This window comes from Sorex fumeus, unplaced genomic scaffold (assembly GCF_029834395.1).
Source record: "Sorex fumeus unplaced genomic scaffold, SorFum_2.1 ptg000041l, whole genome shotgun sequence".
NCBI classification, from domain to species: Eukaryota; Metazoa; Chordata; class Mammalia; order Eulipotyphla; family Soricidae; genus Sorex; species Sorex fumeus.
Window position 1 is genome coordinate 9192965 of NW_026606098.1, and position 27977 is coordinate 9220941.

At 59.4% G+C, this 27977-nt stretch overlaps 2 protein-coding genes across 3 annotated transcripts; one reads left to right on the forward strand and one right to left on the reverse strand.

The window, feature by feature from the left end:
• Window positions 1–232: 232 nt before the first annotated feature.
• On the reverse strand, window positions 233–21213 carry MAST1 (microtubule associated serine/threonine kinase 1). 2 transcript variants are annotated; one of them, XM_056119843.1, is made up of 27 exons: window positions 21127–21213; window positions 17513–17544; window positions 15396–15484; window positions 15001–15076; window positions 13455–13533; window positions 12449–12609; window positions 12277–12352; window positions 11887–12096; window positions 11500–11601; window positions 11290–11422; window positions 11142–11209; window positions 8129–8214; window positions 7832–8040; window positions 6937–7075; window positions 6716–6848; window positions 6405–6570; window positions 6203–6304; window positions 5911–6033; window positions 5419–5528; window positions 4574–4746; window positions 4249–4496; window positions 3771–3971; window positions 3344–3573; window positions 2989–3111; window positions 2775–2911; window positions 1600–1787; window positions 233–1510 (listed from the first exon to the last, which is right to left on the reverse strand). In XM_056119843.1, exons 1-27 carry the CDS (start codon window positions 21163–21165, stop codon window positions 249–251), a joined length of 4695 nt encoding a protein of 1564 aa, XP_055975818.1. In that variant the 5' UTR covers window positions 21166–21213; the 3' UTR covers window positions 233–248. The 2 variants fall into 2 exon arrangements, with proteins under 2 accessions (XP_055975818.1, XP_055975817.1); XM_056119842.1 differs by lacking the exons at window positions 17513–17544; window positions 21127–21213 and adding an exon at window positions 17204–17375.
• RTBDN (retbindin) lies at window positions 21164–27218 on the forward strand. The gene is made up of 6 exons (XM_056119694.1): window positions 21164–21190; window positions 22069–22207; window positions 25516–25585; window positions 25707–25779; window positions 26145–26401; window positions 26891–27218. The coding sequence occupies exons 1-6, from the start codon at window positions 21164–21166 to the stop codon at window positions 27180–27182; spliced, it is 858 nt and encodes a 285-aa protein (XP_055975669.1). The 3' UTR covers window positions 27183–27218.
• The last annotated feature ends 759 nt before the right edge of the window (window positions 27219–27977 follow it).

The following is a 27977-nucleotide window of genomic DNA, read 5'->3' on the forward strand; positions in this document are numbered from 1 at the left end:
GCCATGATCCTCCAGAAGAGGGAATTGGCGATCCCCGGTCTGGCAGTGAGAGCCAAAGGCAGTACAGAGGGAAGAGTCTGGCCCTGGAGTGACCAGGACTGGCCCTTACATGCCGCAGTGTGTGAGAAGGCCGGCCTGGCAAGGTGGGGGGAGAAGGGGAGCCCCAGGGAAGCTCACGGAGCACAGTGACACTTTATTTATATGTGTACATATGTATACAGAGGCTGTACAACATAGGGCCCTCGGGGCTAGGGGCCTGGGGGTGTGGGGCAGGGCACCCCTTTTTTAGGGAACCCTACTGCTGTGTGCACGGTTTCAGCAGGACAGCGAGAGGTCAAGCCTGCTTCAGGCTTGCTGGCCTGGACCGGGAGGGAAGCCGGTGGGGCTTGTGAGCCGCCTCCACTGGGCATATTCTTGGTGGGATTTATGGATGGAGCCTGGGGGTCTGGGGAGAGTTTGGGGGAGGCAGGCTTGGAGCGAGGCCCGCTCAGCGTCGTCCGCTCCTCCACCACCTCCAGCACCCAGCGCTCGTGGCCCCGCGTGACCTCTGGTGCAGGGCACGGCTGGGCAGCAAATTCCTGGGCCCCCTTGGAGTCTGCACCGGGGGGCTGAGGGGCCTTAGCCTTGGGCCCCGGCTTCACTGGTTCCACCACGATGGGCACCGAGGGTGGAGCCGCCTCGCCAGAGCTGCTGCGCCGACCCGTTTCATGCTCCTGCACCGGGCTCAGCGCCGCCTTGGCCACGGCCCTGCTCAGGCCTCCCGGCCCTTCCTCCGTCTGCACGCTCTGATGCCGCGTGCAGCTGGGGTCCCGATCCAGGGTCCGGCCCCCCAGAGTGGTGGCGCGGGGCGGGGTGCAGGCCTCCACGCCCCCGGGAGACTCCTTCTCCTTGCAGGACAAGGGCGGCCTGGGGGCGCCATCGGGCAGCAGCGGGTCCGTGCCCAGGCTCAGGGGCGACTCCTGGCGGCCCAGGCGGCGGACAGCCACCTGGCGAGAGGCGCCAGGCCCTTCGATGGGGGGCGTCTCGCCGTCCGACTCCGCCAGGCTATGCAGGGCCAGCTCGCCGTGGAAGTCCTTTCGGAAGTCGGGGTGGCCCACCTCCAGGCTGTGCTTGCGCAGCGCGCCCTTCTTGTCGGCTCCCAGCGAGGCGCCCAGCTTCTCCGCCGACTGCACGCGCTTGAGCAGCGGGGAGCGCGGCGGCTCGGCGCTCTTGGGGCGCGGGCGCACCACGGGCGGGGACGAATGCAGCTTGGCGGGGAAGCTCTGCGTCGTGTGCGAGCTGCCCACCGTGTGGCCGGGCAGGGGCGGCGGCGAGGCCTGCGTGGGCGACGGCGTGTGGGCCAGTGGCGACAGCGGGATGTTGCCCGCCGACTTGCAGCGCGCCGAGCGGTACTGGCGGTGCAGCTTGGGCGACAGGCCGTGCAGTGTGCTGGGCCGGATGTGGTGTGAGGCGGACGACGCGGGCGAGTTGGGCGTGCTGGAGGCCGGAGAGCTGCTCTGGGACGAGGCGCCTGCGGACGAGGGACGCTGCGGTGCCCGGAGAGCCCCCGCCCACCCCACGGCCCGGGTCCCCCCACCTGGCTGGCGCAGAGCTACTCACCCAGGTAGGCCGAGTCGGGCGTGGAGCGGTAGCTGTGCGTGGGTGAGCGCGCAGGCAGCCCATGCGTGGGCGAGCCTGGAAGGCTGTCGCTGGACGACAGCGACCGGTTCAGCGATGACAGCGAGCGACTAGTGTGCAGCAGGTTCGACTGCTTGGTGATCTTCCGGAAGAGGGAGCTGCGCTTCTTGCTAAGTAACACGGAGAGAGGGAGACATCCCTGGGATCCAGACCCGGCGACTCTTGGTTCCACCCACTTGGGGCGGCACCACCAGCTGCAGGCCCTCCCCGGCCCCGCCCCCTCCAGCTGCAATCCACCTATCAAGATAGCAAGAACGTCACAGGCTCCTCCTATTGCATTCATCTGGCCACTCCCAGTCGCCACCAGAGTTTACCAAATGGAACCCACTTTCTGGCTCCGCCCATCTTTATAGCCCCGCCCTCTCTTATTAAATCCAAGTAGGCAGGAAAGAAAATTGCCCTCTCGGTTGATTTCCCTTATTTCAACCTCTCACTCATTTTCTTTGTTTATTTGTTTTGAGACCACACCCCGTGATGCTCAGGGGTTGTTCCTGCCTCTGCACTCAGGAATTACTCCTGGCGCTGCTCGGCGGACCTATGAGATGTCAGGAATTGAACTCGGGTCAGCTGCATGCAAGGCAAATGCTCTACCCACTATACTATCTTTCAACCCCTCATTCATTTCATGCTAGGCCGAACCCCTTGATTTTTATTTAAAAGGCGCCTGACCTCACCCTTTTTCTTGCTCTTTCTGTAATTATAGAATTATTTTAATGGGTCCAGAGCACGCGCATTCCAGAGAGTCAACTCTTCTAGTTCTTCCAAGTGTCCAAATACACCTGACCAGGCAGACCCATCCCCTAAGCAGTGCCCTCTCTAGTTCATATCTGGGGATCTTGCCCAGCTGCCCAAGGCACCACAATTTCTCCCAAGGAAGCCGAAACTCCCACCTCCCCCCACACCTGTTTTTCCCAGGCTGGTGACTGAGCCCAGTCTTACGCATGCTAGGCATCAGATTTTTCCACCATGCCGCATCTCCAGGCACCTTCCTCTGCATTCCCTGGCTTCGGTCCTCATCTGGGACCCTCCCCTAAGGTCCTCCCACCGCGGAAAGAACTGGAGAGGTTCCCGGACGCCCGCTGGACAGCCCCGCCCACCTCTCCTGGCCCTCTTTAGCTGAAGGCCGCTTATTCCTCCGAGCCATTTTGGCTTTGTAGCTGCTACGCCGCGCAGGCCCGATGCGGATGGAAGTGTTTTCGAAGGGCGTTGTGGTCACTGCTACCTTGTTGCCACTCTGTGGGAAGAACTGGGGGTAAGGAGCTTCTACTCTCCTGTCCCTCCCCCCCTCCCCTGTTGCTCTAAACAACTCACCTTAAGGATCAGCTCCACCACCTCAGGGTGCACCATGCCGTGCACAGGCTCCCCGTTCACGTGGGTGATCAGGTCTCCGGCACAGAGTCCGGCCTCCTGGGCGGGACCCCCCTCTTCCACGTGCTGTGGACGGGGGGCATCCCACAGGTGCAGTATTCAAAGATCGGTAACAAGGAATTTACCGGTGACAAGGAATTTCCTAAGCATATGCGCCAGGCGCAGGGAATTCTTAAGCCTTATGAAATAGTCACGTTCTACTTCACAAACTAAGGCCCAAATTCTGAGAGAACAAGGGCTCTCTATCCCACCCCCACCCCTCCATCCTGGGACATGGACCCCATCCTGGAGGGCTCACCCAGACAATATGGTGGACGCTGTAGACATCGGAGTCACCCATGTAGACGCGGATGGCGCGCAGGGTAAAGCCGTACTTCTTGCCCGAGCGTTGAATGGTGATGGGGGAGCGGAGCCCGCTGACGGCTGGCGAGTAGTCCCGGCTGGGTGAAGAGTCCCGGGAGGATGGATTCGAGGAGAGGGATCGAGGGGACATGGGACTGGCCAGGGGTGAGCTTCCATGTGGATCCACTGCAAAGAATCGTGGTCTGGGTATGCAGACTCAGTGCTGCCGGCAGGTGTCGGCGTGCTCCGCCCACCCCAGAGATTTCCGGACTCTCATTGGTCCGTCCTAGCGCCAATCACTGTGCTAACAGGGACATTGACCTGTCTTCATTGGCCTGTCCTGGTGGAAACCTCCCGTCCCTCCCGGGCTGGCCTGGGATCACCTGCAGGAATCATGACAGACAGAGCTGTGGCCGAGGCTGACTTGATGACTTTGCCCCCGGTCCGAGAGGGTCGTTTTTCTCCCGCGGGGTCCCCCGACAGCTGCTGGTGCCGCGCCCGACGCAGAACCAAGTCATTGGTGGCTCTGGGGACCGATGGGTCTGCATCCTTCGAGGCGGGGCCGAGATCGCCGGGGCGGTCAGCTACAACAGAGCAATGGGGATCAGGGGTTAGTGGAGGGGGCGCACTACCTGCATGCCTGGCGTGCGCACCCCTCTTTGCTCCCTCGCTGGATTGTGAGTTCCGTGGGGTAGGTAACGTGTGTGGCCCAGAATACAGGGTGCTCCTAGCACCGCTGACAACCTCAGGTTGGAGTGTGAAGTGTGGGTGAGATCTTGCAATAAGAGGCATCAAGTTCCCTGAATGCTTGGTATTTGGTCACTGGGGAGTCGGGGAAGGCGGCAGGAGGGGGGCACTCACTGGCCTCCGGGTCCCCGGCGCTGGGGGTGCCATCCCCTTGAGCGGCCTCTTTGGACACCCGCGCATCCAGTGAGCCTGGGGGATCGGAACTCGGCCGGGGAGGCCTGCGCAGCCGGACCTCATCCTCATCCTCTTGGGGGGCGCTGAAGCGGCTGGGCTCCAGCAGCGCCGAGAACCTGCGGCGCGCTCCCAGCGGGGGACTGGCCTCCCCCTCCAAGAAGCTGGCTTCCGATGCTGAGAAGCGCTTGCTGCGCAGAGGGGGTGTGGTCAGAGCAGACACGCCCCTTAGGGCCCCGCCCCCACACAAAGCCAGGCGCTTGCTCACATCTCAGGGGAGCCCCCTCTCCAGGTCTTTTCGCGTAGGGTCAGGCCGCCCAGGCCCTCCCGCTTGCCGGCCACCTTGTCCTCTGGGCCCTTGGCGCCCGGCTCCCGTTTGCCGGCGCTTGTCACGGGGGTCTTGGGCTCGTGCTGCGACAGCTGCTCCATGCTGCTATAGACCTGTCCAGCAGAGTGGGTTGCAGTGGACTCTGAGGTTGTTCCTCCCGGCCTGCCTTCAGCCTTTGCAGTCGGCTTTCCAGTTGCTGGACCTGAGGACACCCCGCTCCAAACCGCCAAGGCTGCCCAGCTCCCCACCGCTCTCAGCTCAGGCCCCACCCCGGACTGAAGTCCCGCCCATTTCTAGTCACAGGCCCTCAAGAATGGATTCAGCCCGTTCCTGCCGCTCGCGAGGTCACACTGATGCTGGCCCTGGGGTGGTCCTGCTCAGCCAAACAGCACAGTGGGCTGTCCATCTCAGCCCAGGGTCCTGCCAGATCCAGGCTCATTTTAGGTTGTTCCGACCCCATGCGACTGCCTCGCCCAGCCCCATCTCTCCCAGACCTCCACTTCCTCAGAGTGAGAACTCTGGTCCGGGGTCCACTCACTGCAGCTTGAGCCACGGGCCTCACTCCAGGCCACTTCCAGCCGCAACCACCTTCAACCAGGACCAGCCGGCCTAGCCCCGCCCCTCTGACCATGCACTTCTTGGCCCCGCCCCTTCCCTTGGTCTGGTCCCGCTCCGGGTCTATCCCACTCCACCTCACCTGGCCCCTAGATGGATCCCACCCGTCCCAACCCCCATGGATCTAGCCCCCCATCCGCCTAAAGGCTCCAGTCCCTGCCCTGGCCCACCTTGCTGAAGCGTGGGGAGCAGGATGAGAACTGGCGAATCTCCACGGGCTCCTCCTCCGTGGTGTCGTCCTCGTCGTAGGAGTTCACGTGGTGATACCTGTCCGAGCGGGCTGCGGAGGAGCACCGGGGTGTTGGAGTCGGCGGCATGCTGCACACACAGCTCCTGGGCTCTACCAGCTAACGCATCATCCCGTAGCTGACTCAGCCTCTGGCCAGCCCATGCCCTTCCCTGTAGCACTGAGCATCACTGCAAACCCAGATGCAAATGTGGAACTTTCTTTGCAGGCCACCCTAAACTTCTAGGTACCAAGCGGCGCCAGTCTTCCTTTCTCAGATTTCTCATTCAACCCCCACCCCAAGCAGACCACGCCCACTACGCACCATCCCACCCTCTGGCTCTGCCCTTGTAGCTTCTCTCACCCAATCAGGTCCCAGCCCAGGGACCCGCACCATCCCTCTTTCTCTCAGGCCCCGCCTCTGCTGCAGGCTCACTGTCAAAGTAGCTGGTGTCATCCTCCGACTCCAGGTGCGGGATGAATTCCGCCTTCTGCCTCAGCAGCCCAGTCCAGTCCAGGTCTCGGAAGAAACTGTGCTGTTTGACCTCGAAGGCACCACCTGGGGAGCGGGTGTGTGTGTGTGTGTGTGTGTGTGCGTGTGTATAGAGAGGAATCACGTGATCGCATGTCTGCTTCCTGAGCTTCGTTACACTGGGATCTGGCTCCCTATCCTCAGACCCCACCCCTCACTTTCTCTGCACTGCCGATCTCGCCTACCCGCCGCTTACCTGCTCCAAGCCGGACCAACGGGTTGGTCTGCAGAAGGCTGGAAATCAGAAGCTGGGCGTCCGTGGGCAGGGCCTCATCCCCCTCGGGCCACAGGATGTCATCTGCAGAGAAAGGTGGGGCTGGGGGCGCTTTGGAGGACCCCAGGGCCCTGAGCCCGCATGCATCCTGGCCTCCCCACCTGCCCGCCCTGGTGGCACGCACCACTGATAACCTGTCCAAAGAGCTCCTCGGGCGTGTCTCCGAAGAAGGGCACGCAGCCCACCAGGAACTCGTAGAGAATGATGCCCATCGCCCACCAGTCCACCGGCTTGCCGTAACCTTGGCGCAGGATGACCTCGGGCGCGATGTACTCAGGGGTCCCGCATACCTGGGGGCAGGCCGTCAGCCCGTGCACCCAGGCCACAGGAGGCAGGTTTCGAGGCAGAGCTGCGCAATCCCCCCAACTTAGGTCCGAGACCCTGCAGTCATGCGGGGTCTTGCCACCCGTGGTGACCCCGGTCCGAATCACATACCTGTTTGTCCAGGAACTCCCGAGCATCCTTCTCTATGTGGCCCTCATACAGGTTGGCAGTGAGACTCATCAGTCCCATCTTGGAGAGCCCAAAGTCGGTGAGTTTGACGTGGCCCATGGAGGTGATGAGGAGGCTGTGCGGGGGGTGGGGAACGGGACAGCATTTCAGAGCCGGGACTACTTCCCACAGCACTGGGGGGTGGTGAGAAGGCTGGGGCTCACTTGTCAGGCTTGAGGTCCCGGTGCACGATTCCGTAGTTGTGCAGGTACTCGAGTGCCAGCACTGTCTCGGCAAAGTACAGGCGCGCCATCTCCACGGGAAGTGCCCCGATGTTCTTTAGCAGTGTGGCACAGTCTCCCCCTGCAGGCCACAGGACAGACCCACATGAAGGAGGCCCCAGGCCACTTACATGAAAGACTCTCAAGTTACACTGCACCCAGTGTAACTTTGTTTGGGGGCCACACCAAGCCCTGCTCAGGGCTTTCTCCTGGCTCTGTGCGCAGGGATCCCTCCTGCATGGCGCCCAATGGGGATGGATGTAAAAGCAGATGGATTGACAAATAGGAGTATGAGCAGATAAGGTAAAGGCCCTCCCGTTGATCATCGATTTGCTCGAGCGGGCCCAGTAACGTCTCCATTGGAGACTTTGTTGTTACTGTGTCTGGCATATCGAATACTCTCGGTAGCTTGTCGGGCTCTCCGAGAGGGGATGAGCAGATAAGTAGATGGTAATGGGTGGATGAAGTGATGGATAATTGGGTGCTGCGATCTACACTGGATAAAATTTAAAAAAATGATGGGGCTAGAGTGATAGCACAGCAGGTAGGGCGTTTGCCTTGCACATGGCCAACCCAGGTTCGATTTCCAGCATCCCATATTGTCCCCCGAGCACCACCAGGAGTAATTTTTGAGTGCATGAGCCAGGAGTAACCCCTGAGCATCGCTGGGTGTGGCCCAAAAAGAAAAAAAAAAAGAATCTATTGCTGGATCTAAGTCTGCAGATGGAATGGGAGGTTAGCCCCTCTGCACCCCTGTGGATAAACACCAGATGTCCAGAAAATATGGGGGCACCAATCCAGTGAGTGGGGCTCGGCCATCTCCTGTGCACAAACGCACCTTCCACATACTCCATGACCATGCAGAGGTGGCGGCGCGTCTCGAAGGAGCAGAACATGCTGACCACGAAGGGGTTCTCGGCGAAGGTGAGGATGTCGCGCTCCACGAACGCCTGCTGGATCTGGTTCCGCAGAATCAGGTTCTGCTTGTTGATCTTCTTCATGGCGAAGCGCTGCCGCGTGTCGCGGTGGCGCACCAGGTAGACGGCACTGCGGGGACAGGGAGCAAGGGCTGGCTGTCACCTCCGAGACATCCGGCCCCTGCTGCCCTCCCCCGCCAGAGCCCGGGGTGGCTCACCCGTAGGCGCCATTGCTGATGAGCTTGATTGTGTCAAAGTCGGTCTCTCCTGGGGGCTTTTTTGCCTTGCGGGTGGTGCTGTGGCCCTGGGGAGGGGTGAAGGGGGACACGGGGTTAGGGGAGATCCCCACTCCCGTTAGCAGCAGCTCAGTTCATTCTGCTACCAGACAGGGAAACTGAGGCCCTGAGAGGAAAATTCAGGACTTGAACCCACAACCGGATCTGCTGTCAAATGACCAAGTCCTTGAGTGTGACGCTAACAGAGGATGGGCCTGAGAGACATTTGGGGAAGGCACTTCCCTTGTCCACAGTTGACCCTAGTTCCATTCCCCTGACACTGCATGGCAGTGCTCAGCATGATTCCTGACTCTGTGCTCAGAGATCACTCCTGATAGTGCTCTGGGAACCACAGGAGATTCTGGGCATCGAACTCAGGTCAGCCTGTGTGTGACAAGCACTATTTCTCCAGCCTCACAATTGTTAGTTTTAGATTATGTGTGTGTGTGGGGGGGGGGGGGCGGGGATACAACCAGTGATGCTCAGGGGTTACTCCTTGCTCTACACTTAGGAATTACTCTTGTTGGTGTTTGGGGAACAATATAGGATGCAGGAAATCAAAACCATGTGCAAGGTGATCACCCTACTTGCTATAATCTCTCCTCCACCACCCCAGTTTTAGATCTTTGATGCCATTTCATCCCTACCCAAGGAGTTAAGCCTGATGCAGGGTATAGGGACAGGCTTTTTCTGGGTGGAGGTGGTGGTGGAAAGGGCTTACTAATGGCTCTGTACTCAGGGGTCTCTTAGCAGAGCCCAGGGCACCATGCAATGCCAGGAACTGAACTTGGACCAGCTGCCTGCAGGCACCTCCCACCATACTACCACCATCACTGTGTGTGTGTGGTGACAACTGGAAACAAAGGCTTCAAAATCTAATGCCTTGGGGAGCAGACGAGTGAGGGGGATCAGGAATGTCTGGTGGGGAGATACCCTCTGATCTGGGTGTCTGTCCCTGCTCAGACCAGTTGGTTGCCCCCTCGTGCCAGAACACAGGAAGTTCCCGCAGGCAGCTCCCCACAGGACTGGGAGGCACCCTCTGGGGCTTGCTCCGTTTCACTTCCAAATATTTTAAACACTCCGTGGCGGCGAGGAAACACGGGGTGCCCGCAGAGGCAGGCGGCTCTGGGAGACAGCTGCCAGCCCGAGGGTGGCGGGGGCGCAAGCGGCTGCTTCTGTCAGCTGTGAACACACACAGCCGCTCCACCCACTCGGCCGTGCTTTCCTCCATCCGGGTCCCAGCGATCATGATCGTGGGACCCAGCAATTCTCCTCCTGGGAGACACTGTCATTCTCAGCGATGCAGGGACACAAACGTTCCCATCAGCCCTCAGACCACCCCGGCCCAGAGCGGGGATCGACTGTCAGAGCCACCAATGAATAAAGGAAACAGCAAGGAGGGAGCACCCAGACGCGGTGAGGGATGAGGCAGTTTTTCCTGGGACACCAAAGGGAGGTTCAGGGGGTCGGACACATGCTTTGCATTTGGAGGTCCAGAGTTCGATCCCCCACACCGCGTGGACCCCCAGCATCTCCAGGTAGGCTGAGCACTGATGGGGAGGATCCCCTCTAACAAAAAGAATATGCCAGATCCTCAAAGGCCATGTGGGAGATGACCCCCCAGCAGTGTGGGGTCACTCCTTGTGTTGCTCAGGGGACCTCAGGCATGGGGTACCAGGGATGGGATCAGGAGTCCCCATGCCAACCTTGCTCAGAGCAATCAGCCTCCTTCCCAGCCCTGAGAAAGGCCCTTTGTGTGAATGGTCCAGCTCTGACTCATTGGCAGATGAGAGGGTGCAAGGAGGAGCTGACCAGGGACAGGCCATATACTGACCCCTACCCTGCCATTTCTTTCCTGTTCTTGGTTTTTCTGCTTTTTTGCTTTTTGGGGTCACACCTGGCGATGCACAGGGTACTCCTGGCTTTGCACTCAGGAATTAATTACTCCTGGCGGTACTCGGGGCACCACGTGGGATGCTGGGAATCGAACCCGGGTTGGCTCTACCCGCTGTGCTATCGCTCCAGCCCCAGGCTGCCTTTTTTCTTTTGGAAATTGTTCTTTTGTTGGTGGTGATGGTTTGGTTTTGTGACCACATTCAGTATTGCTCAGGGGTTGCTCCATATGGTATTGGGGTGACCCCGAGCCTCCTGTGTGCAAAGCCCATGAGCACTTTCTCCAGCCCCCAGAGGACCATTCTATTTTTAAGTTAACTTACTTATTTTTGATTTTGGGGTCACACCCAGCAGTGCTCAGGCCTTACTCTCGGCTCTGCACTCAGGGATCACTTTTGGAAGGGCTTGAGGGACCCTAGGGGGTGCCAGGTTGGTCTTATGCAGGCAAGCATGCTGCTGCTGTACTGTCTCTCCAGCCACCAAAGGCTTTAATACTTTTTTGTTTGTTTGTGTTTGTGTATGCTTTGGGGCCATACCTGGCAATGTTCAGGGGTGACTCCTGGCTCTGCACTCAGGAATTACTTCTGGTATGCATGGAGGGTCATATGGGATGTCAGGAATGGAACCCAGGTCTGCTGCATGCAAGCAAGCACCCTCCCCGCTGTCCAAAGGGTTTATTTTAAATAGTCAAATGGCTTCTTTTATGTGGCTGTTTGGGGGGTAGTTGTTCTCTGATTTGGAGCCATACCTGGTGGTGCTCAGAACTTACTCCAGGCTCTGTGCTCAGGGATCACTCCTGACAGGCTTAAAGATCCTATACGGTTCCGGGGATTGAACTGGAGTGGGTCGTATGCAAAGCGGGGGCCTTTCCCAATGTCCTATTTCTCTGGCTCCACATTTAAAGTTTATGTCGGTTTGACCACATAAAGAACAAGGCAGCTAGGGGAAGGACTATGAAGAGCCCATTTTACAGGTGGGGAAACTGAAGCAGGGGTGGCAACCACCTGATCCCTGGACCGGAGGGCAGGAGTGTGGCTCTCTCCAGGAAGGCTACCTGGCTTACCTCCGACAGGTCATCCTGTTCAGGCGTGTTGGAGCCACCGCTGTCCTGCTCCTCCAGATGCGTCACATCTAGGAAGGGGCAAGAATGAGTGACTGGGTTTCTGGCATTGCCCCACCCAGACCCCCAAAGTAGCCCTTCTAGCTGGCACCTGGGAAGGGGTCCCGGGTAAGGCCCAGCTGGCGGATGATGTAGCGGGGAATGTCCGTCTTCACCAGGTGGCCTTCCTTGGCATGGCCCTCAGCGGCTTCCAGCAGGTGGTAAAACTCCTCGGGGTTGAATTCCTGAGGCGGCACATGGCCAGGCTCAGGGGCGCTCCCAGGGACCCCCTGCGCCCTGCTCCCGCGTCCGGCCCCCTCACCAGGCACTCCAGCAGCCGTGCTGGCCTCGAGATAATGATCAGCAGCTTCTTGACCAGCTGAGTGACAAAGGCCACCTCCAGGCTCTCCGAGCGTTCATAGGCCTAAGGTTGGGACAATGGGGGGGATGTAGGAGGGGGTCATACGCGCCTGGCCTCTGCCCAACCCATCACAGCCCCTCAAGGCGCCGGAATAGCCCTGATGGACTGGGAGAGTCCACTAGAAGGTGACACTCCCCCAAGGTGGCAGCCGAGAGAAACCCTCAGGGCTGGGGTAAGGCCGTGTTCCGGAGGCCCAGCGAGCACCACGCCTGTGTCCGTCCTCCCCTCCCTCCATGCATGTGCGGATTCGGGGGTGCGGAGGCTGAGAGGGGGCCCTGCGCCACCCACATCCTGCAGCAGCTTTTCCAGGTTCTCCTGCAGCTCGTAGAAGTAGACGGTGGTGATGAGACCGTCGCGGGACTTGGCGAGGCAGTCGCGAGCCAGCTCGATGATCTGGTGGTGGATGAAGCTGAGCACGCCGTCGGCCAGCGGCAGCACGCTGTCCGGCTCATAGGCTCGGGCGAAGTCACGTAGTTTCTCCTCCATCTGCGCGGTGGCCTGCGGAGCGGAGACCACCAAGGCGAGGGTCGGCCGCTGCTCTGGGCTGCGCTGTGCGCGGGGACCGCCAGGGGGCGCGCGGCGCTCAGGCGAGCCCCGGGTCCGGAGCGGGTGGGGAAGGGCGGTCGGAGCGAGGGAGAGGGGGGCTCCGGACACCCACCGTTGTGCTCCCCCCCTCACCTTGGGGAACCGCTCCTTGTACACGTGGTTCATCATCACGATCTCGTTGTCGTAGGAGGAGGGTGAACGCCCGGGGCTGCGGGGACAGCAAGCCCGGCAGTCTCAGTTACTGCGCCGGCCCTGCTCGGTGGACCCGCGAGGGACCAACGTCTGGGCAGGACGCGCCGCCCACCTGAGACTCCGGGAGCGCGGCCGCACGGCCGGGGAGCGGCGGCCCCCATCCTCGTCCGTGATGCTCTCGGTGCTGCCGAAATGCTTGGAGAGGAAGTGCAGCTCGTCCACAGTGGGCTGGTAGGGCAGCTGGTGCAGGCGCTCTTGGGACGAGCAGGAGGACTGCGGGGCGGAGGGGAGAGCCGCACAGCCGATGTCAGGGCCCCCGGGACTGGTGACTCACAGGACAGGTGATCCGAGGCCCCCAACAGAGGGACAGGACACAGAGGGACGGGCCCCAGGGGTGTTGGCAAAGCTTGGACAATCTCGGAGGTGCCAGAGGGAGCCCCCACCTGGGTTAGTGGTGGACTGTCTCCCTGCAGCCCACAGGGGTTATGAGAATCCGGGCTCTTCGCCTCCTTACCTTCTCCCCCTCCCTGAAACAGGCTCTTGGAAGGCATGGAATAATCCAGGCCTGTCTGTGCCTCAGGGCCTTTGCACAGTCTGTTCTCGGCTCAGCACACTCCCTCTAGATCACTCCTCTGGGTGCACTTCTTTGTTGTTTAGGACCCTGCTCCTCAAGACCCCTCTGAGCAACCATTATTGAACTACCGTTTCTTTCTTTCTTTTATTTCTTTTATTTTTTTAAATTTTTTTTGCTTTTTGAGTCACACCTGGCGATGCACAGGGATTACTTCTGACTCATGCACTCAGGAACTACTCCAGGCAGTGCTTGGGGGACCATATGGGATGTTGGGAATCGAACCCGGGTTGGCTGCGTGCAAGGCAAATGCCCTACCCCCTGTGCTATCACTCCATCCCCTACTGTTTCTTTCTTTAGTGGGGACACCCGGTGTTGTTCAGGGCAACTCTGTGCCCAGGAATCAAACCATGAGCATGGCCAGGTACGACCCCACCCCAAATCAGTGAACTATAAGGAGTCACCATTGGCGAGTGGGGCCCATGGGACATCTGTTGGTGCACACAAGCATGTGTTGGGGAGGGGGGCCCCCACCAGTCACACTCACCGAGACCGTGGAGCTGGGCGTGTTGGTGCCATAGCCGGAGGAAGGCAGTGAAGCCAGCGACCAGCGGCGTCCATCCGCCCTGGAACCCAGCCCCAGGAGTCAAATGTGGTCAGAGGCCAGCAGACTCCCACACCATGCCCCCACCTGTTGGGCGCTGGGAAGAGCTCCTGGCCTTGCAGGTGGGGATGGGGTGGGGTTAGGATAGGTCTATGCTCAGAGATTCCCAGAAGCCTCAGAATAAGGCAGATAGAAACTTCTGGAGAACCAGAGACTGGGAGGCCCCTCCCATGAGGAGTCTGCTGTCATCCTTGGAGTGGGCCTGGAGGGTCAGCAATGCCCCTTAGACCATGAAAGACATTTTGGTGGAACCCCAAAAGGCAACCCCTACCTGCCATTCATAAGATCTGGGGGTTGGGGAGATGGTGAAAGGTCTGGAGTGTGTGGGCTTGGTCCCCAGTGCTGTGTGGTCCCCTGAGCACAGAGTGGGGAGAAGCCCCAGATACCAAAGAACAAAGCACTAAAGCTCTCAGAGGAAAAACCTCCTCAGCAAAGGTTGACTCGCTCTCTCTCTCTGTCTCTGTCTCTGTCTCTCTCTCTCTCACACACACACACACACACACACACACATTTCCACCTTTGCACAGACACTTCCAAAAGGCTGATATGCGCTAACACACTCATTCACTCTCCCACACCATTTGCTCACTCATCTGTACACACCTGCTACCTTAGGAGATGCACACACACGCACATGCACACATGCATGCATGTACACACACATTCACGCACACGGAGGCATGCCCTGAAGACAAACACAGACCTCCCTCCCTGGATCCCCCCAACAGGCAGGCCCCATCCAACCTAGGCACACCCTCCACATATGGCCCACCAGGCAGACCACTCGGCTCCCTGATGCCAGCAGCTTAATTTCAAAACTGAGGGATCCTCTCCCCTAACCCCCGTACCAAAAGAACCAGCCTCCAAAAAGAACCCCTGGGGTTTCATCAGGCTCTGCAACCAGGTGCATTCTCTGATGTCCCCCAAACACCTAAACGGCACCTAGAAGTTTTCTCCAAACCGTTTTCATCAACGATCCGGGAACAGACATTGAGAGAAACTCCAGAAACCCAAAGAGACCCCAGCTGGGAAACCTGAGATTCTTCCTTTGGGGCCCTGAGATCCCTCCTCCCACCACATCAGGGACCAAGAGTCCCTCGGTGGGCAAATGAGCTGCCTGCGCGTGCGCACCTCATCTCTGCGCCCCCCTGTCCTGTTGCTATGGAAACGCCTGGCCTGGAGCACGAGGCTCTGGAGACTAAGACCAGCGCCCAGCGCGCAGGCGCGTTTGCGCTGCCCGGGGGTTGGTCCTGCCCTCCCACAGGCCCCGCCCCTACGGCAAGGCTGCTGGTCCCCGTTGGGACCTTGGGGCTCTGCCCTACTCCCTGCGTAGGCCTCGGGTGCAATTAGAAAGGGAACAGATGGAGACCCAGACGGTGGGTGGGGAAGGTCCGGCTAGGGTTCTGGGGCCCTGGGGAGCCGGACTCACCTTCGGGAGGAAGCAAACGAGAAGTGGGCGGGGGTGTTTGGAGAGAAGTTTCGGGGGCTGTCCAGGGGACTGCTACCTGTGGCAGAAAAAGGGGATCTTTAGGTCTGGAGTGGGAGGCCATCTGATCTCCAAGCATGTGGCCTATTCGAGCTGGCACCGCCCCACTGGGCTACTGCCCCCATCATTCGGGATAGCCCCGCCCCTCCTCCTTTCCGCTCCGCCCCCTTTCCATCTGGCCTGGTCCAGGCCTCCACCTATCAATGCCCAGCCCTCCGCAGGTTAACTCCGCCCCCTTACAGACGGCCCCGCCCTCTGTCCAATCGGACACAGCTCTGCCCAGTGTATGCCCCGCCCCCACTGTGGCCCCGCCTCCTCCCGTTGTTCATCATCCTCACCCAGGTGGCCTGGTAGTGGAGAATGGGGTCGTGGCAGCGTGGGCGAAGTGCTGGTCAGAATGAGGCTCTTCCGGTTACTGGTACGGCAGCTGTGGGAAAGGCAGGCAAGGGGGCCGGGCCAGACAGCCACCCAGGGAGCTTGTGAGACTGACTAGCTGCCCCCGCTTCTCAGATCCCGACCTATCTCCCATTCGTATCCTTGGAGGTGCCCCCAGGAGGGCTGCCGGAAAGAGGAGGCAATGGAGTCCTCAGCAAGGCCGTTTCTGAGAGGGGATTTTCCAGTGACACATGCACAGAATGCTCCATGGGGACCCTGCGTGATCTGACCATGATCAGCGGGGGACTGTCACTGCTGGAGGTGTCTGTGCCTTTGTGCCTATGAGGGACATTTACAGGTGTGAGTCCAGCACCCCGCGCATCACAGCATGAGGCTCGCCTGTTTGATCTGTGTGATGCAGTCCACAGCTGTATGTGTCTAACTGTCCACATCACTTGTCAGTGATGAGACATGCTGCAGGGTGCCAAAGCATATGTGTGAGGCAGGGCTCCCACGATGCTGTGTGTGGGTCTGCAGCAGCATTTGGAGTCGGGTGAGCTTCTGTCCCTATGTCTGTGTCACATGCAGTGTGTGTGTCCATGTGTGGCAGCCACCATATGCTGTTTAACACCCTGTGACGTGGGGTATGTCTGTGCATGCCTGCTGCATATCATAACATGTGATGTGGTGTGTCCCTCCATCACTGCAAGATTGTGTGAGAGCAACAGTGCAGCAGGGAGGACATTTGCCTTGCATGTACCCAATCTGGGTTCAGTCCCTGGAATCTTATATTGTCCCCTGAACACCGCCAGGACTAATTCCTGAGTGTAGAGCCAGGAGTAAGCCCTGAGAACTGCAGGGTGTGGCCCTCAACTCTCCCCCGCCCAAAAAAAAAGATCCTGTGTCTTTATCTAGCCTCCGTGTGGCACCCTGTGACCTAAGAAGGTGATCCCACCCATGTGTGGTGATGTTGTTGGTTGCAGGTTTATTCCGGCCACTCATGTGTGTCTGTGTCAGTGCATGTTGGCATGTGTATGATACATGGCTCTGCGGGTTTGTGTGTCTGTCACTCTGCAGGTGCCCTGTGTCACCACCGTGCCTCTGCTCTGTGGCACCCATGTAGCTGGGCACGGGTAGTGCCAGCCGTTGTATCTGGGCCATTAGGGCTGGTATGTGTGTGACATCATGTCCTGTGTGGCGCTGTGTGGCAGTATTTTCCATATGAGCCTCTGTCCTTGGTGGGGGGTGGGGGGAGCTGGTGCAATGACAAAAGCCCCCCAAAACCCTAGGATCCCTGCTTCCAAGTCCCCCCCTTGATCATACACACACAGACACAGACACACACAGACACAGACACACCGCCGAAGTGACAATGTGTTAGCGTGGTCAGGTGCACGCGGCATGGGGGGGAGCAGGCTGCGGCTATTGTTCTGAGGGTGCCAAGCCCCCAACCTCCCTTTCTTTCCCTCCCCCCACTGGACGACCAGAGCCCACAGGCAGCAGACAAAGACACCGCCCCCCCCTCCCACCCGGCATAGCCTTCCCCCTGCCCCGCGGTGGTCCTTCCCGGCGTGCAGTTCCCCCCCAGACCTGGCCCACATTGCCCCCCACTTAGCCCCATCCCTGGCAGGAAGGGGCAGCACGGGGGCACCTCTGGCGCCTCTGGACGGGATGCAGCATCCCCGGCCCCGCCCTGCGGCAGCGGCCGGAGGGGCGGCTTGGAGCAGGGAGCGCCGGAGCAGAGGGATGGGGGGTGGGTAAGGGGTTCTACCTCTTGGTGCGGCGGAACATACTGCCGCCAGGGAAGGAGGGCATCGAGAAATTAGAAAGCGCAGTCCAGAGAGAGTCAGACATGACCCGGCGGCGGCGACATGGTGGCAGGTGCAGCAGCGGCGGCGGCGGCGCGGAGACGAGCGCGCGGGGCGGAGGCTCGAGCCGCAGCGGGCAGGGGGCGGGGGAGGGGAGGGCGCTGCGGCCGCCGCCCGCCGGGAGGGGGCGCTGCTGCACCCGCGCGCGCCAGGCGCCCCCACCCCGGCCGGGGAAGGGGTGGTTACTCTGCGCCTCGCTCCCCAAGGCTCACCTGCTGCTTTTCCGGGGCAGGGGCAAATCCTTCTGTAAGACAGAGGCATGAAAGAGTAGAGGTCAGCCTGCACCAAGCGACCTCCATAAACAATCCTCTCAACGTGTAGAAGAGGAGGGAGCCAGAGCCCTCATCAGCTGCTCCCCGCGGCCAGGCCCTGAGAGTTGGGCTCCCTGAGGCGAGTGCGGGGGCCGAGGATACCATGCCGGTCACCCACCCCACCAGCACAGGGTGTCCTGTGGGTGCTGGACTCCCACGCAGGAGTCCCGAGTGTCCAGCATGCGCACGCCTGTGCCAAGGAGCCAAGAACCTCTTATTCAGAAAAGTGCTCTGAGCACCTGCTGTTTGCCAAGTACCTGGGTTAGGTACCGTGGACATGCACTTAATGAAATAAAAATTTCTGCTCTCTGGATACCAGCATTTAGAGGAGAGGCAGAGGACAGCCTAGTGTCTTGTAGCAGGGAGTGGAAGCATTTGCTGGCTGTGTTTTGGGGTGACTGTACTCAGTGCTTACTCCCGACTCCATGCTCAGGGATCACTCCTGGGATGCTGGGGATCGAACCTGGCTTGGTCTCATGCAAGGCTAGGGCCCTCCCCGCTCTACTATGGCTCTGGACTCGTGCACAATCGGTTTACACAGTAACACGTGATGGATAAAATTACACAAGAGGATGAGATGGGACTAAATGGTGAGGAGGGAACAGGACGGCCAGGTGGGAGGGCACTTTTAAGCAGGGTGCTGAGACCTGAGTCCACAAGCGAGGCCAACACACAAACACTGACGCCAAACTGCAAAGACCTGGGCGCTGGGATGAGTTTGGCTTGAAAGGATGAATGAATGCCTCCTCCAGATCCTAAAGGCTCTCCCCTACTCCCAGACAAACCCACTGAATTGAGGTGAGCATAGTTCAGGTGGTTCAAAGCAGAAATCAGAAAGGCAAGTCATGTGGTGGTCAGCTGGTCTTTCTCAAAAATGCCACCCATTGAAGTGTTAATTGTATAAGCCCACTCAGAAGGTCTTATCCTGCTTGTCATAGAACCATAAAATAGGACCCATAAAAAGCATAGAATCCACAAAACCCTTAGGGGTTCTTTTCCCAGGAAAGCCAGGGAGTAGGATCCCTCTGCCATTCACCTGGGTTCATTGGCTGACCTAAAGACTGGCCAGCGGGATGCGGAAATGGCCTAGTGTCTTCCCATGTTGTCTGACAGCAGGAAGCCCAGCGTTCAAATCTCTGGCTTCTGATGACCTTGGGCAATGACCTTCCAGAATCCTCCCTCCCAGAGCATCCTGAGAGACGATCCAGGTATTTGGCCTCAAACCCTGGTGCCTAGCATATAGTCAGTGCTCATGCATGTCAGGTGGGGGGACTCTCAGGAACAAGGGGGCATCCCACTCCCACACTCAGAAGGGAAGCAAGGTTGGGGTCAAAGGGCACAGTTTCAAGCTCAGCAAGTAGTAACCTTCCCTCTGATCTGGGGTGATGGAAGATCCAGACCAGGCTTTGCCTGCTCTGCACAGTCAGCTTGTCGTGTGCCACTGCTTGGGCCAGTGACCCCAATGGCTCAAGCTAAAGTAAGATCTGGACTTTCCTGCCACAGGGTAAGGCACTACTGACACAGGTCGGGGGTTGGGTGAGATAAGGAGAGTGAGCCCCTAAGGTCTTTGAAGCACCACTTAGAGAAGGACAGAACCTCATCACATTCACTAATGATCCTGAACAATTCTAGAGCAAATGGGGCAAACTGTGGTGAAAGCGGATTCGTATCCTCACGTCACTGTAGAGGACACCACGCTGCCAGTCAGCCCCAGTGGCAAAGTCTTTGTACCCAGTGAACTCTGCTTCTCCCTGGGACTCAGGGACAGCGCTTCAGACAAGGCATCTGAACCCAAAAAACGGCCCAAATAGATGATCTCAAAAGACACACACACACACACACACACACACACACACCCCACGCCCTGCGGGCAGGCGCACTGCAGCTGCTAGACAGTCTCAAGGGTGGCGCCGCTGTGCGAGAGTGTCACCAGGCAGCGAAATGGTTAAATTGATCCATCAAGGAAAGGGTCGGGGAAGGATTCCTGGGAGGACAGTCGCCGCCCTCCAGAGCGACAGACCGAATCCAGGCCGCCTCCAGGCCGCCTCCGAAGGATGGCAGGGCTAGTGAGAGGATTCCCGGGCTGGGGGCGGGGTCTTGCACCCAAGATCGCAGGTCCCGCGTGGCTCTGAGCCAATGGGAACCGGCGCCGTCCGAGAAGGCGGGGACACATCACATGCAGACCACGCCCCCTTCCGCTCTGCTGCGGGGGAACCGACGGTGCGGCCGGAGTCTGGCTGTTTCGGCATTGGCTCTGGCTCTGCCGCAGCTCCCTCCCTTTTCCTCGGAACCAAATCGCTTAAGGCGGACCTGGGATCCGCAGGGGACCTGAGAAGGACCCAAAGCGGTCAAAGCACCGAGATGAGGCCATGGAGGCTCTGGATGCAAGGAAAGGGGTTACCGAGCCCCGACCAGACTCCCAAGCGTCGCGGAGATGCTGGGAAGACCTTCCTGCCCCCTGCCCCCATTGTTTCTGTTCCCTCCAGTCTCCAGTCTCAAGGAGGGTGGGGTACAGGAATTCACAAATGGGGGGAGGGTTCGTGGTTCGCCCCCGTTGCCAGTGTGGTAGAACCTGATTCTGATTTCACTAGGCTTTCTGGAAACTCAGGATTACCTCGTGGGGGAAGGAGCATGGCTGCAAGGAGCTTTGGTCAAACCCAACCCCAGGCTGGCCTTGGGGTGAAACTTTAATCCATCTTCCCACTGGGTCTCTGATGGGGGTAACACCAGACTCCCATTTTAATCCCTTGAAGCCAGGCAGAGACTCCATATCTGCCTCAGAGTGGGGTACCTGCGTGCCTGCCTTTGTCCTGGTCTTCCGGACCCTCCACTGCCAACCTCAGTATCCCACTCCGGGCAATGGACCCACAGTGTCTGCGCGCCTGCGCGGCCCGAGGACCAGCCTCCACGCTGGGCTGGACTTGAGAGTGAGCAGGGAGGGACGGTAGTAGTGGAAGCGGGTGGGGTGAAGTGTGAGCCGGCGGTCCGGGTGCCCGTCCAATGAGGGCAGTAGGGAATGTCCTGGTGGCCGGCAGACACTAGAGGTCATTGGGGGGCAGTGTTTCTGAGCTTCAATCGGGGGCTACTGGCGTTGGCGAGGCTGCCGCGCAAACATGTTTACAGCTGCCGCGGCGTGGCCCCGAGGGGCGCGAGCCCTGGGGGCAATAACTTTGCTCCGCGCGCCCCCCTCCAGCACCCCCGGGCTGGCGGGGCGCCAGGGCGATGACTTAGGGGCCCCTGCCCCCACCCCTCGGGGGAGCCGGGCGCCCCTCCGGCTGCCCTCGAGCGGGAGCGCCAGTCCGCGCCCCCTCCACCAGCTGCCCGGATCCCCCGGGCGGCGCCGGAGGGGCGGGGTCCCCGGCGTGGGGCGGACGCTCGGCCACCGCGCTTCCCGCGGGGAGCGTCCCGCGGCCACCGGAGGGGGCGCCCGGGCCCGCCCTGGCGCAAGTTCTCCCGCCCCCTGCAGGGCCCCGCCCCGGGGGTGCCGACCCCCTTTCCCCGGCGCCACCGCGTACCTGCAGCCTCCGGCGGCGGATCAGGCCCGAATCGTCCATGGCGGCGGCGGCCGCCGCGGCTCCGGCCCGGGGGAGGGAGGAGGGAGGCGGCGGGAGGGTGCAGGGAGGGTGCAGAGAGGGTGCAGGGAGGGAGAAGCCGCGGGCACCGCGGCGGCGGTGGCGGCGGCGGCTGGGGGGGGTGGGGGCTGGCGGGGGCGGAGCGAAGCGGGGCGGGCCTGGCGCCGTCACAGCGTCTGGGCGCCCGAGCCCGGCCACGGCCAAGGCCGCCCGCGCTGGGGTGAGGGGCCAGCGGGGGCCTGGAGGAGCCAAGCTGCCCAGAGACGCCCCCACTTAGGAGACATCAGAGGGCTCAGGGGCAGGCCCCCCCAACTCAAGAAACGCCCCCCTCCCAACCACAAGAAATGCGTCCTCACAGAGATTTTTCCCTCTGCAGCGACCCCCACTCTGGGGGACCCATTTCCAACAGCCACAATTTGGGGAGTGAGTCCGGTGAGGTAGGTTAAAAGTGGTCTTCCCTAAAAAAGTCATAACCTGGGGGAGGAACCACCCAGGAGGACACACAGCCTGGCAGCGACATCTGCCCTGGGGACACCTTGCTCTGCGGAGTGACGTCCCCTTAGGAGACATTTGCAGGCGTAGACCCCCAAGCTAAACATCTTCGGGGACCCCTACAGCGCCCCAGAGACCCTTTCCTTTAGCTTTGGAATTAAGGTGCCAGCTTAGGCTGGGCTTGTATTTATAGGAGCGATTAGCCAGTTCTAGTGGGGAGGGGAACAGCGGAAAACATCTTTACCCTCATCCCAGTCCGCAGTGTTCCTGTAAGCTGAGGCCACACCATCCAAGCTTCCCAGAGCAGGAGCAGAAAGCGTTGGGAATCTCCCCACTAGGACTCCAGGCTTGGGGTTGGCCGTGACGGAGCTCTCCCCGCACCCTGGTCCCAAGGCTGTGAAGATCAGGGTCAGTGGGGAGGTGCGACCCCTGCTGGCCATCGGCGGCTACAGCGAGGACAGGTCCTTGTGTCTCCTGGGACCCTCGCCTCCTCCTTTGCCCGAGTTCTCGATTCCCCCCGCCCCCTCCTACTGTCAGCTTGTTTGTGTCGCCAAGTCCCTCAGTCGGCTCCTAGGCCTTCTTCCCAAACCCAGGTTCCGCGCTTCCTCGCCGGCCTCCACGCCATCAGCTGTCCGTGGTGCTGACAGCGCGTCCCTGTCCGCGGTGCTGAAAGAGGAGAGCGTTGGGGAGCCTGGGGCGGGGTGCAGCACTGGGGGGCGTGGAGAGAGGCAGAGGCCAGAAGCTGCTCAGTTCTGAACCGCGAGCACCCTGGGAGAGCCCAAAGTGGGCTGGAGGAAATAGGACCGAGAGATCTTGGTGGCTGAAGCCCCAGACACCCATGGGTGCCCGTTCCTGACTCCTGACTCACTCCTCACACCTATGGAGGACCTGCTTGCCTAAAGCATTATTTTGGGATCTGGGGATACAGCAGTGAGAGAAACGAATTCAAACCTTTCATTAGCCCGAGAAGGGGGTGGGGGAAATTTGTACACGTGGCCAAGAATCACAAGAGCACATTTACAAGAGCAGGGCTGTGGCTTCAGGGTGGAGCACACGCTTCGGCTGTGCAAGGCGCTGGGTTCAACTCCCAGCATGGCAGACCTTTCTATAACACCTGACCTCAGCACCAACCACATTGGGGTGCAGGTTCTCCAAGGCAGGCGTCACACACATCATAAACACATTCTGCCATGCAGAGATATGCACACGTGCAAATACTCAGCAGGCACACACACACACAAGTAAACATTTGCAAATATGCACTCAGCACACATGGTTCTCTGCAAACACTAACTCAGAACACAGAGACATGTACATGTAAGTTTATACCGCAAACATACTTACCATGCATACACAGATACACACATGCTCCGTAGATGCACACACAAATAATACAAACACCTCACAAACACAAGCACACACACACACTGTCCCCCACACAAGGGAAGCTCAGATACACACACACAGGAAATAACTGTCATCCAACATCGGTACATTTTCCCTGCGACACCAGAAAACACACACGGACACAGACACAGACACAGACACAGACACACACACACACACACACACACACACACACACACACACATGCACACTGATGAGCTATTTTTCACATCAGACTCCTCTACTAAAACTTCAGCTTGGATGAAGGTTGATATCTTCAGATCCCCTTCATGCCTGGATCCTAGCACACAGCAGATACATAATAAATATTTCTTTATTGAATGAATAATCTGAAAGAATGCTTGTGAGGGGCACACATCCACCAAAGTTGCAAAGGGACAACCCACAGATGCTTTAGATGGAGACGCAGACCCACCAAATACCTGGCAACCCCTCAACCAACATTCCTGGTGCACGACTTCAACCCATAGACAATTCACAGTAGTTTTACAGGCACCCACCCTGATCTTAAGCCCCCTACCCACCATGTGTTATCTGACTCTAATCAACTGCACAAATTTGGGGGGGGGGGTGGATCACATCGGGCGATGCTCAGGAATTACTCCTGGTTCTGCATTCAGAAATTAGCTCGAGGTACCCTATGGGCTGCCAAGGATGGAGTCTGTGTTGGCCAGCCGCATGCAAGGTAAACACTCTCCCCATTGGCCTACTGATCTTCCAGCCCCTATTCTTTTATCTTTTTGTGTTTCACACGCGTGGTGAGTGCCACAGGACTGAGTATTCGCCCCCAGATTCTAAGCACACAATCCAGAGACACAAACACACCTTCACAAAACAAACACACATCTACGCACCCAATACAGCAATACAAATACCCCCTCATCTCTGCCTACACACACAGACACACACACACACACAGACACACACACACACACACACCACACATGCACATATAAAACTTAAGTTACAAAATTTCCAGCAAAAACTCAGTCAAAAGAATATAGACACACCAGCTCCAGGTTGGGGGCGGGGCTTTGGCCAGCTGACGAGGCGGGGCGATGCAAACTCCTCCCCACCGGCGAGCCACGCCCCTTTCTGCTGTCACTGGCTTCTGGCTGTCCCTGCTGGAATCCACAGCACCGGAGACTCCAGCCCAGCTAACAGGTGAGGCCAGCCGGGGAGGGAATGGTGGAGAAAGTGTCTTACTTCCGGGGGCTCACCCCAAAGTTTCACCTACCTTGGGGTTTGGGGACCCCAACCACGGACCCTGAATTATTCTGGTTCACCAAGATTGGTTCCAAGAGGCTCACCCTGACTGGCAGCCTTAAGCCGATTTGGGTCTGGGAAGGTGACCAGGACACGGGCCAGGTGGACCGAGGAGGGAGAGAGGAACTGCGGGTCTGGCCTGGTGGGGAAAGGGATCACCGTTAAACCCAGCGAGTGCTTGTGGCAGAAGTGACTGGGGGTCAGAAGCAGGTTTTGGGGTCCCCTAGGATTTGAAGAGTCTTTTAGCTATTGTTTGCCCATCAGCTTCCCATCTCTGCCTGTCTGTTACTGTCTCCTGACTGAACATGTCAGGGGGATCCTGAGCTCCCATACAAGGGGTCCAACCTCACCCCATTGCCCAGCCATTTTTTTAAGGGGGAAGCACACCCAATGGCGCTCAGGGATCGCTCCTGGTGGGGCTCAGGGGACCACGTAGGATGCATGCAAGGTCAGCGCCCTCCGCAATGCCCTATCTCTTGCCCCAGCTGACTCTTGTCTCAGGCAAACATGGTCTGCGGCAGCCACGCCTCACCTGGGTGCCCGATCTGGACCCTCCGACTGACTCTGTGGATTCTCCTGGGGGCCCGTGCACTGAGCCACCCGCTCCCGGCTGAGTCCCAGGAACGCCATGGACCAGAGGCCAAGCTGGGCCTGAGCCAGCCAAACACGACAGGTGCACAGCTGGTGCTGGGGCCAAACTCCTCCACCCAGTACAGGAATTTCTAACTAAGAGGGGCTGCGGGGAGCTGCAGGCGTGGAAGTGAATGAGCTGGTTGGCTGGCACTGTAGAAGAGCGAGTCAGAGAGATCCTTGAGAGATGGCCCAGGTGCCAACCCTAAGCTGACCTCTTGGGAGCCATTTGGCCTGGCGGACACTAAGTACGCTGGGCTGCGGGGGGGAGGGGCACTGCAAAGAGGGATCCCTAACATCCTGCTTCTGAGAGATATGTGCAGAGTTGCGGACCAGGGGAAATAAGCTGCTTAAGGTGGCGATTATCAGCAGGGGAAGCTGCACTTGGTTTGCAAGTGTCTTCAGAGTTTACCTTTGGGAGGACAAACGTGATTAGGGTGCATGCTCAGGCCAACATCCTGTCTTCTCCCCCACCCTCACCCCGGCCTGGACGGCTGAGCCCTCAGCTCACAGGCGTCTCCTTCACCTGTTACCCAGTGGACGTGGGCATGGTACAGGAACCCGACACGGGGCTCCTCCCACCCCCATGCAAGCCGGCGAGCCCCAGGTGAGCACTCCCTGCCCCAACCTGGACCGGCCCTCCAGTCCTTTGCTCCAATAATCCCTTTCCCCAGACCCAGAGCTTCCAGACCAGAGGGTCCCATTCCACTGTCTCTCCGGATGTCCAGGTGCAAAAAGTTCCTGGATCGCCTCCAATTAGCCAACCGCAGTCGCCTCAACATGCTACTCTTGGGCACCGAGGTCCCTCAGATGCAGACTCTGTGTGCGGCAGATTGCGAGGACTGGTAAGAGGAGCGGAACTGGCGAGAGTGGGCGTGGTCACCGATTGATCCGCATAGGGGGGGCGTGGCCATTAATTGTCTGCGTAAGGGGGCGTGTCAAGTCTTCTGTAGAGGCTCCTGACCTCCCGTGTAGATTTTATTTAGGGGGTGGCGGGACACACCCTGGAGCGCTCGGGGGACCCTATGGAGGTGCTGGTGGCATGTAAGGCAAATGCCCTGCCTGCTGTACTATCGCTCCCACGGAAATGTGGTCTTTTTATGGGGCGTGGTCTCTTCACTGACAAGCGATCAGAAGGCGGGAAATGCCAGACACCCCTGGGGTAGGGTCTCTCCGGGTGGTGTTTGCAGGGGCGTGGCCACTACCAGGCGGGCCCTGGAGGGCTGGAACACCTTTTGCTCCTCTTCCTTACCCCGCCCTTCAGGCTTGCTTCCTGTGAGAATGATGTCCCCTGCAGCCCCGCGTGGCTCCCTGTCCTAGAGAGGAGGCTCTGCGCACTTGGCTGCACTACCGCCGGGCAGGTGGGCCAGGCACAGAGGCACGGGTGGGCGGTGAGACTTGCTCTTTCAGCGCTCTGGCTGCGGCCCGCAGCTTCTACTCTTCCCTCTTCTTAGCCCGACCCCAGAGAGGGTCACAGCTCTCAGCCCCTGAGCTACTAAAGAGCCCCAACTTAAACCGCCCCAAGGGACTGTGTCAACTCACCCTTCCTCGCCGAAGACCCCTGGGGGACCCACTCAGCATTGTTTTGTCATTGTAACATGTCAAAAAGTAAAGACTGGAAAATAAAATGGGGCTGGACAGATAGTCCAGCGCCGGGGGGGGGGGGGGCAGGGGGGGAGGGAGGCAGTTGCCCTGAACGCGGCCCAATCGGGCTTCCTTCCTGGACCCACGCAGAATCCGTCCATGCATTTCTCCATCCTAGCCAGGAGCCATCCCTGAGCGCCGCCAGTGTGGACCAAATCCTCCCCTGTTAAAACATAAAATGCTCCTGCCCCCCCCCCACACACACACTGGTACCCCGTCTTCGCGTTCACTACGGCCCCGACCCCATTTCCACGCGCCACCCCTCTTTTCCGACGGCCACGCTCTGGGCACCAGGGCTACTCCCACTTCAACACAACCCCGCCCCTTTTCCCCAGAAATTCGCTAACGGGGCCGACCTTTGCCTCTCGGTGTTGGGTTACGACCCTCCGATGGCACCTCCCGGTTCCCAGCGATGTCTCAAGTTCTCCAGTCCGGCGTCGTCCCGGCACAGACAACTGAAGGTGCGGGGAAGCAGCCTCGGGAGCTCCCGCCGCCGCCGCGCTCCAGCCTGGATCTTGGACCCCGCGGGCAGCGGCAGCGGCAGCGGCAGCGGCCACTAGGGGGCGCCCGGCGTCCGCTCCACGAGCCCGGACATCCCACCCCACGGTCCAGGGGCTCGCCCCTCTCCTGGCTGGCTACTCAAGAAAGAATTTAGGTTTGTTCAATTATTTCCCCCGTCTCCTCCCTGAATAAAGCTGCAAAGCACGCGCCGTGACTGCTTTAGGGGGCGCCGAGGATGAGAAGCTGGGAAGCAAGGAGGGGACCGGTGCCACAAAGTTGCATCTCACTCACAATCCGGGCGCTGGAGAAAAGGCACCGCCGGCTGATTTGATCCTCAAATCACTTGTGGTCCCCTGAGCATGACCAATAACTCCCAGCGGGGGCTGGAGAGGTAGCAGCGCGGGAGCGCATTGGTCTTGCATGTGGCTGACCCAGGTTCTACCCCCAGCATCCCATAGGATCCCCTTGAGCATCACCAAGAGCGATTTCTGAGTGTGGAGCCAGAAGTAATCCCTGAGCACCGCCAGATGTGGCACTCACCCCCTCCAAAAAAAAAGAACGCAGTGCTCGAGTGATAGTAGGGTGACAGCCCAGCCAAAAAACCACTTACTCGGCATGGGGATGACTACATCTGATACCCAATACCCCATATGGTCCCACCAGGACTGCTCCCTGGGCACAGAGCCAGTAATAAACCCTGAGCACAGCCAGGTGTGGGCCCCATACAAACAAAAAACCAAGAGAGTTGGAGAATGAATCATACTAGCGTGTAAATGACTGACTTCTATTCTTTGCGCCCTTGCCAACAACATGTGGACAATGTGGGGAGGGGTCAGAACTAGGGGACGGGGGGG

What these genes read in the sequence shown, in the direction of transcription:
- RTBDN (XM_056119694.1), top strand. Translation starts at nt 21,164, where the DNA reads ATGGCGGCGGCGGCCGCCGCGGCTCCG. An exon ending in TCCCCCCGCCCCCTCCTACT is followed by an intron (nt 22,208 to 25,515) that starts GTCAGCTTGTTT and finishes CCTGTTACCCAG; the next exon opens with TGGACGTGGGCATGGTACAG. An exon ending in TGCTACTCTTGGGCACCGAG is followed by an intron (nt 25,780 to 26,144) that starts GTCCCTCAGATG and finishes CCCCTGGGGTAG; the next exon opens with GGTCTCTCCGGGTGGTGTTT.
- MAST1 (XM_056119842.1), bottom strand. Translation starts at nt 17,286, where the DNA reads ATGTCTGACTCTCTCTGGACTGCGCTTTCTAATTTCTCGATGCCCTCC. An exon ending in GTTGGTCCGGCTTGGAGCAG is followed by an intron (nt 6,034 to 6,202) that starts GTAAGCGGCGGG and finishes CCCGCTCCCCAG; the next exon opens with GTGGTGCCTTCGAGGTCAAA. An exon ending in TGACACCAGCTACTTTGACA is followed by an intron (nt 5,529 to 5,910) that starts GTGAGCCTGCAG and finishes GCTCCTCCGCAG; the next exon opens with CCCGCTCGGACAGGTATCAC.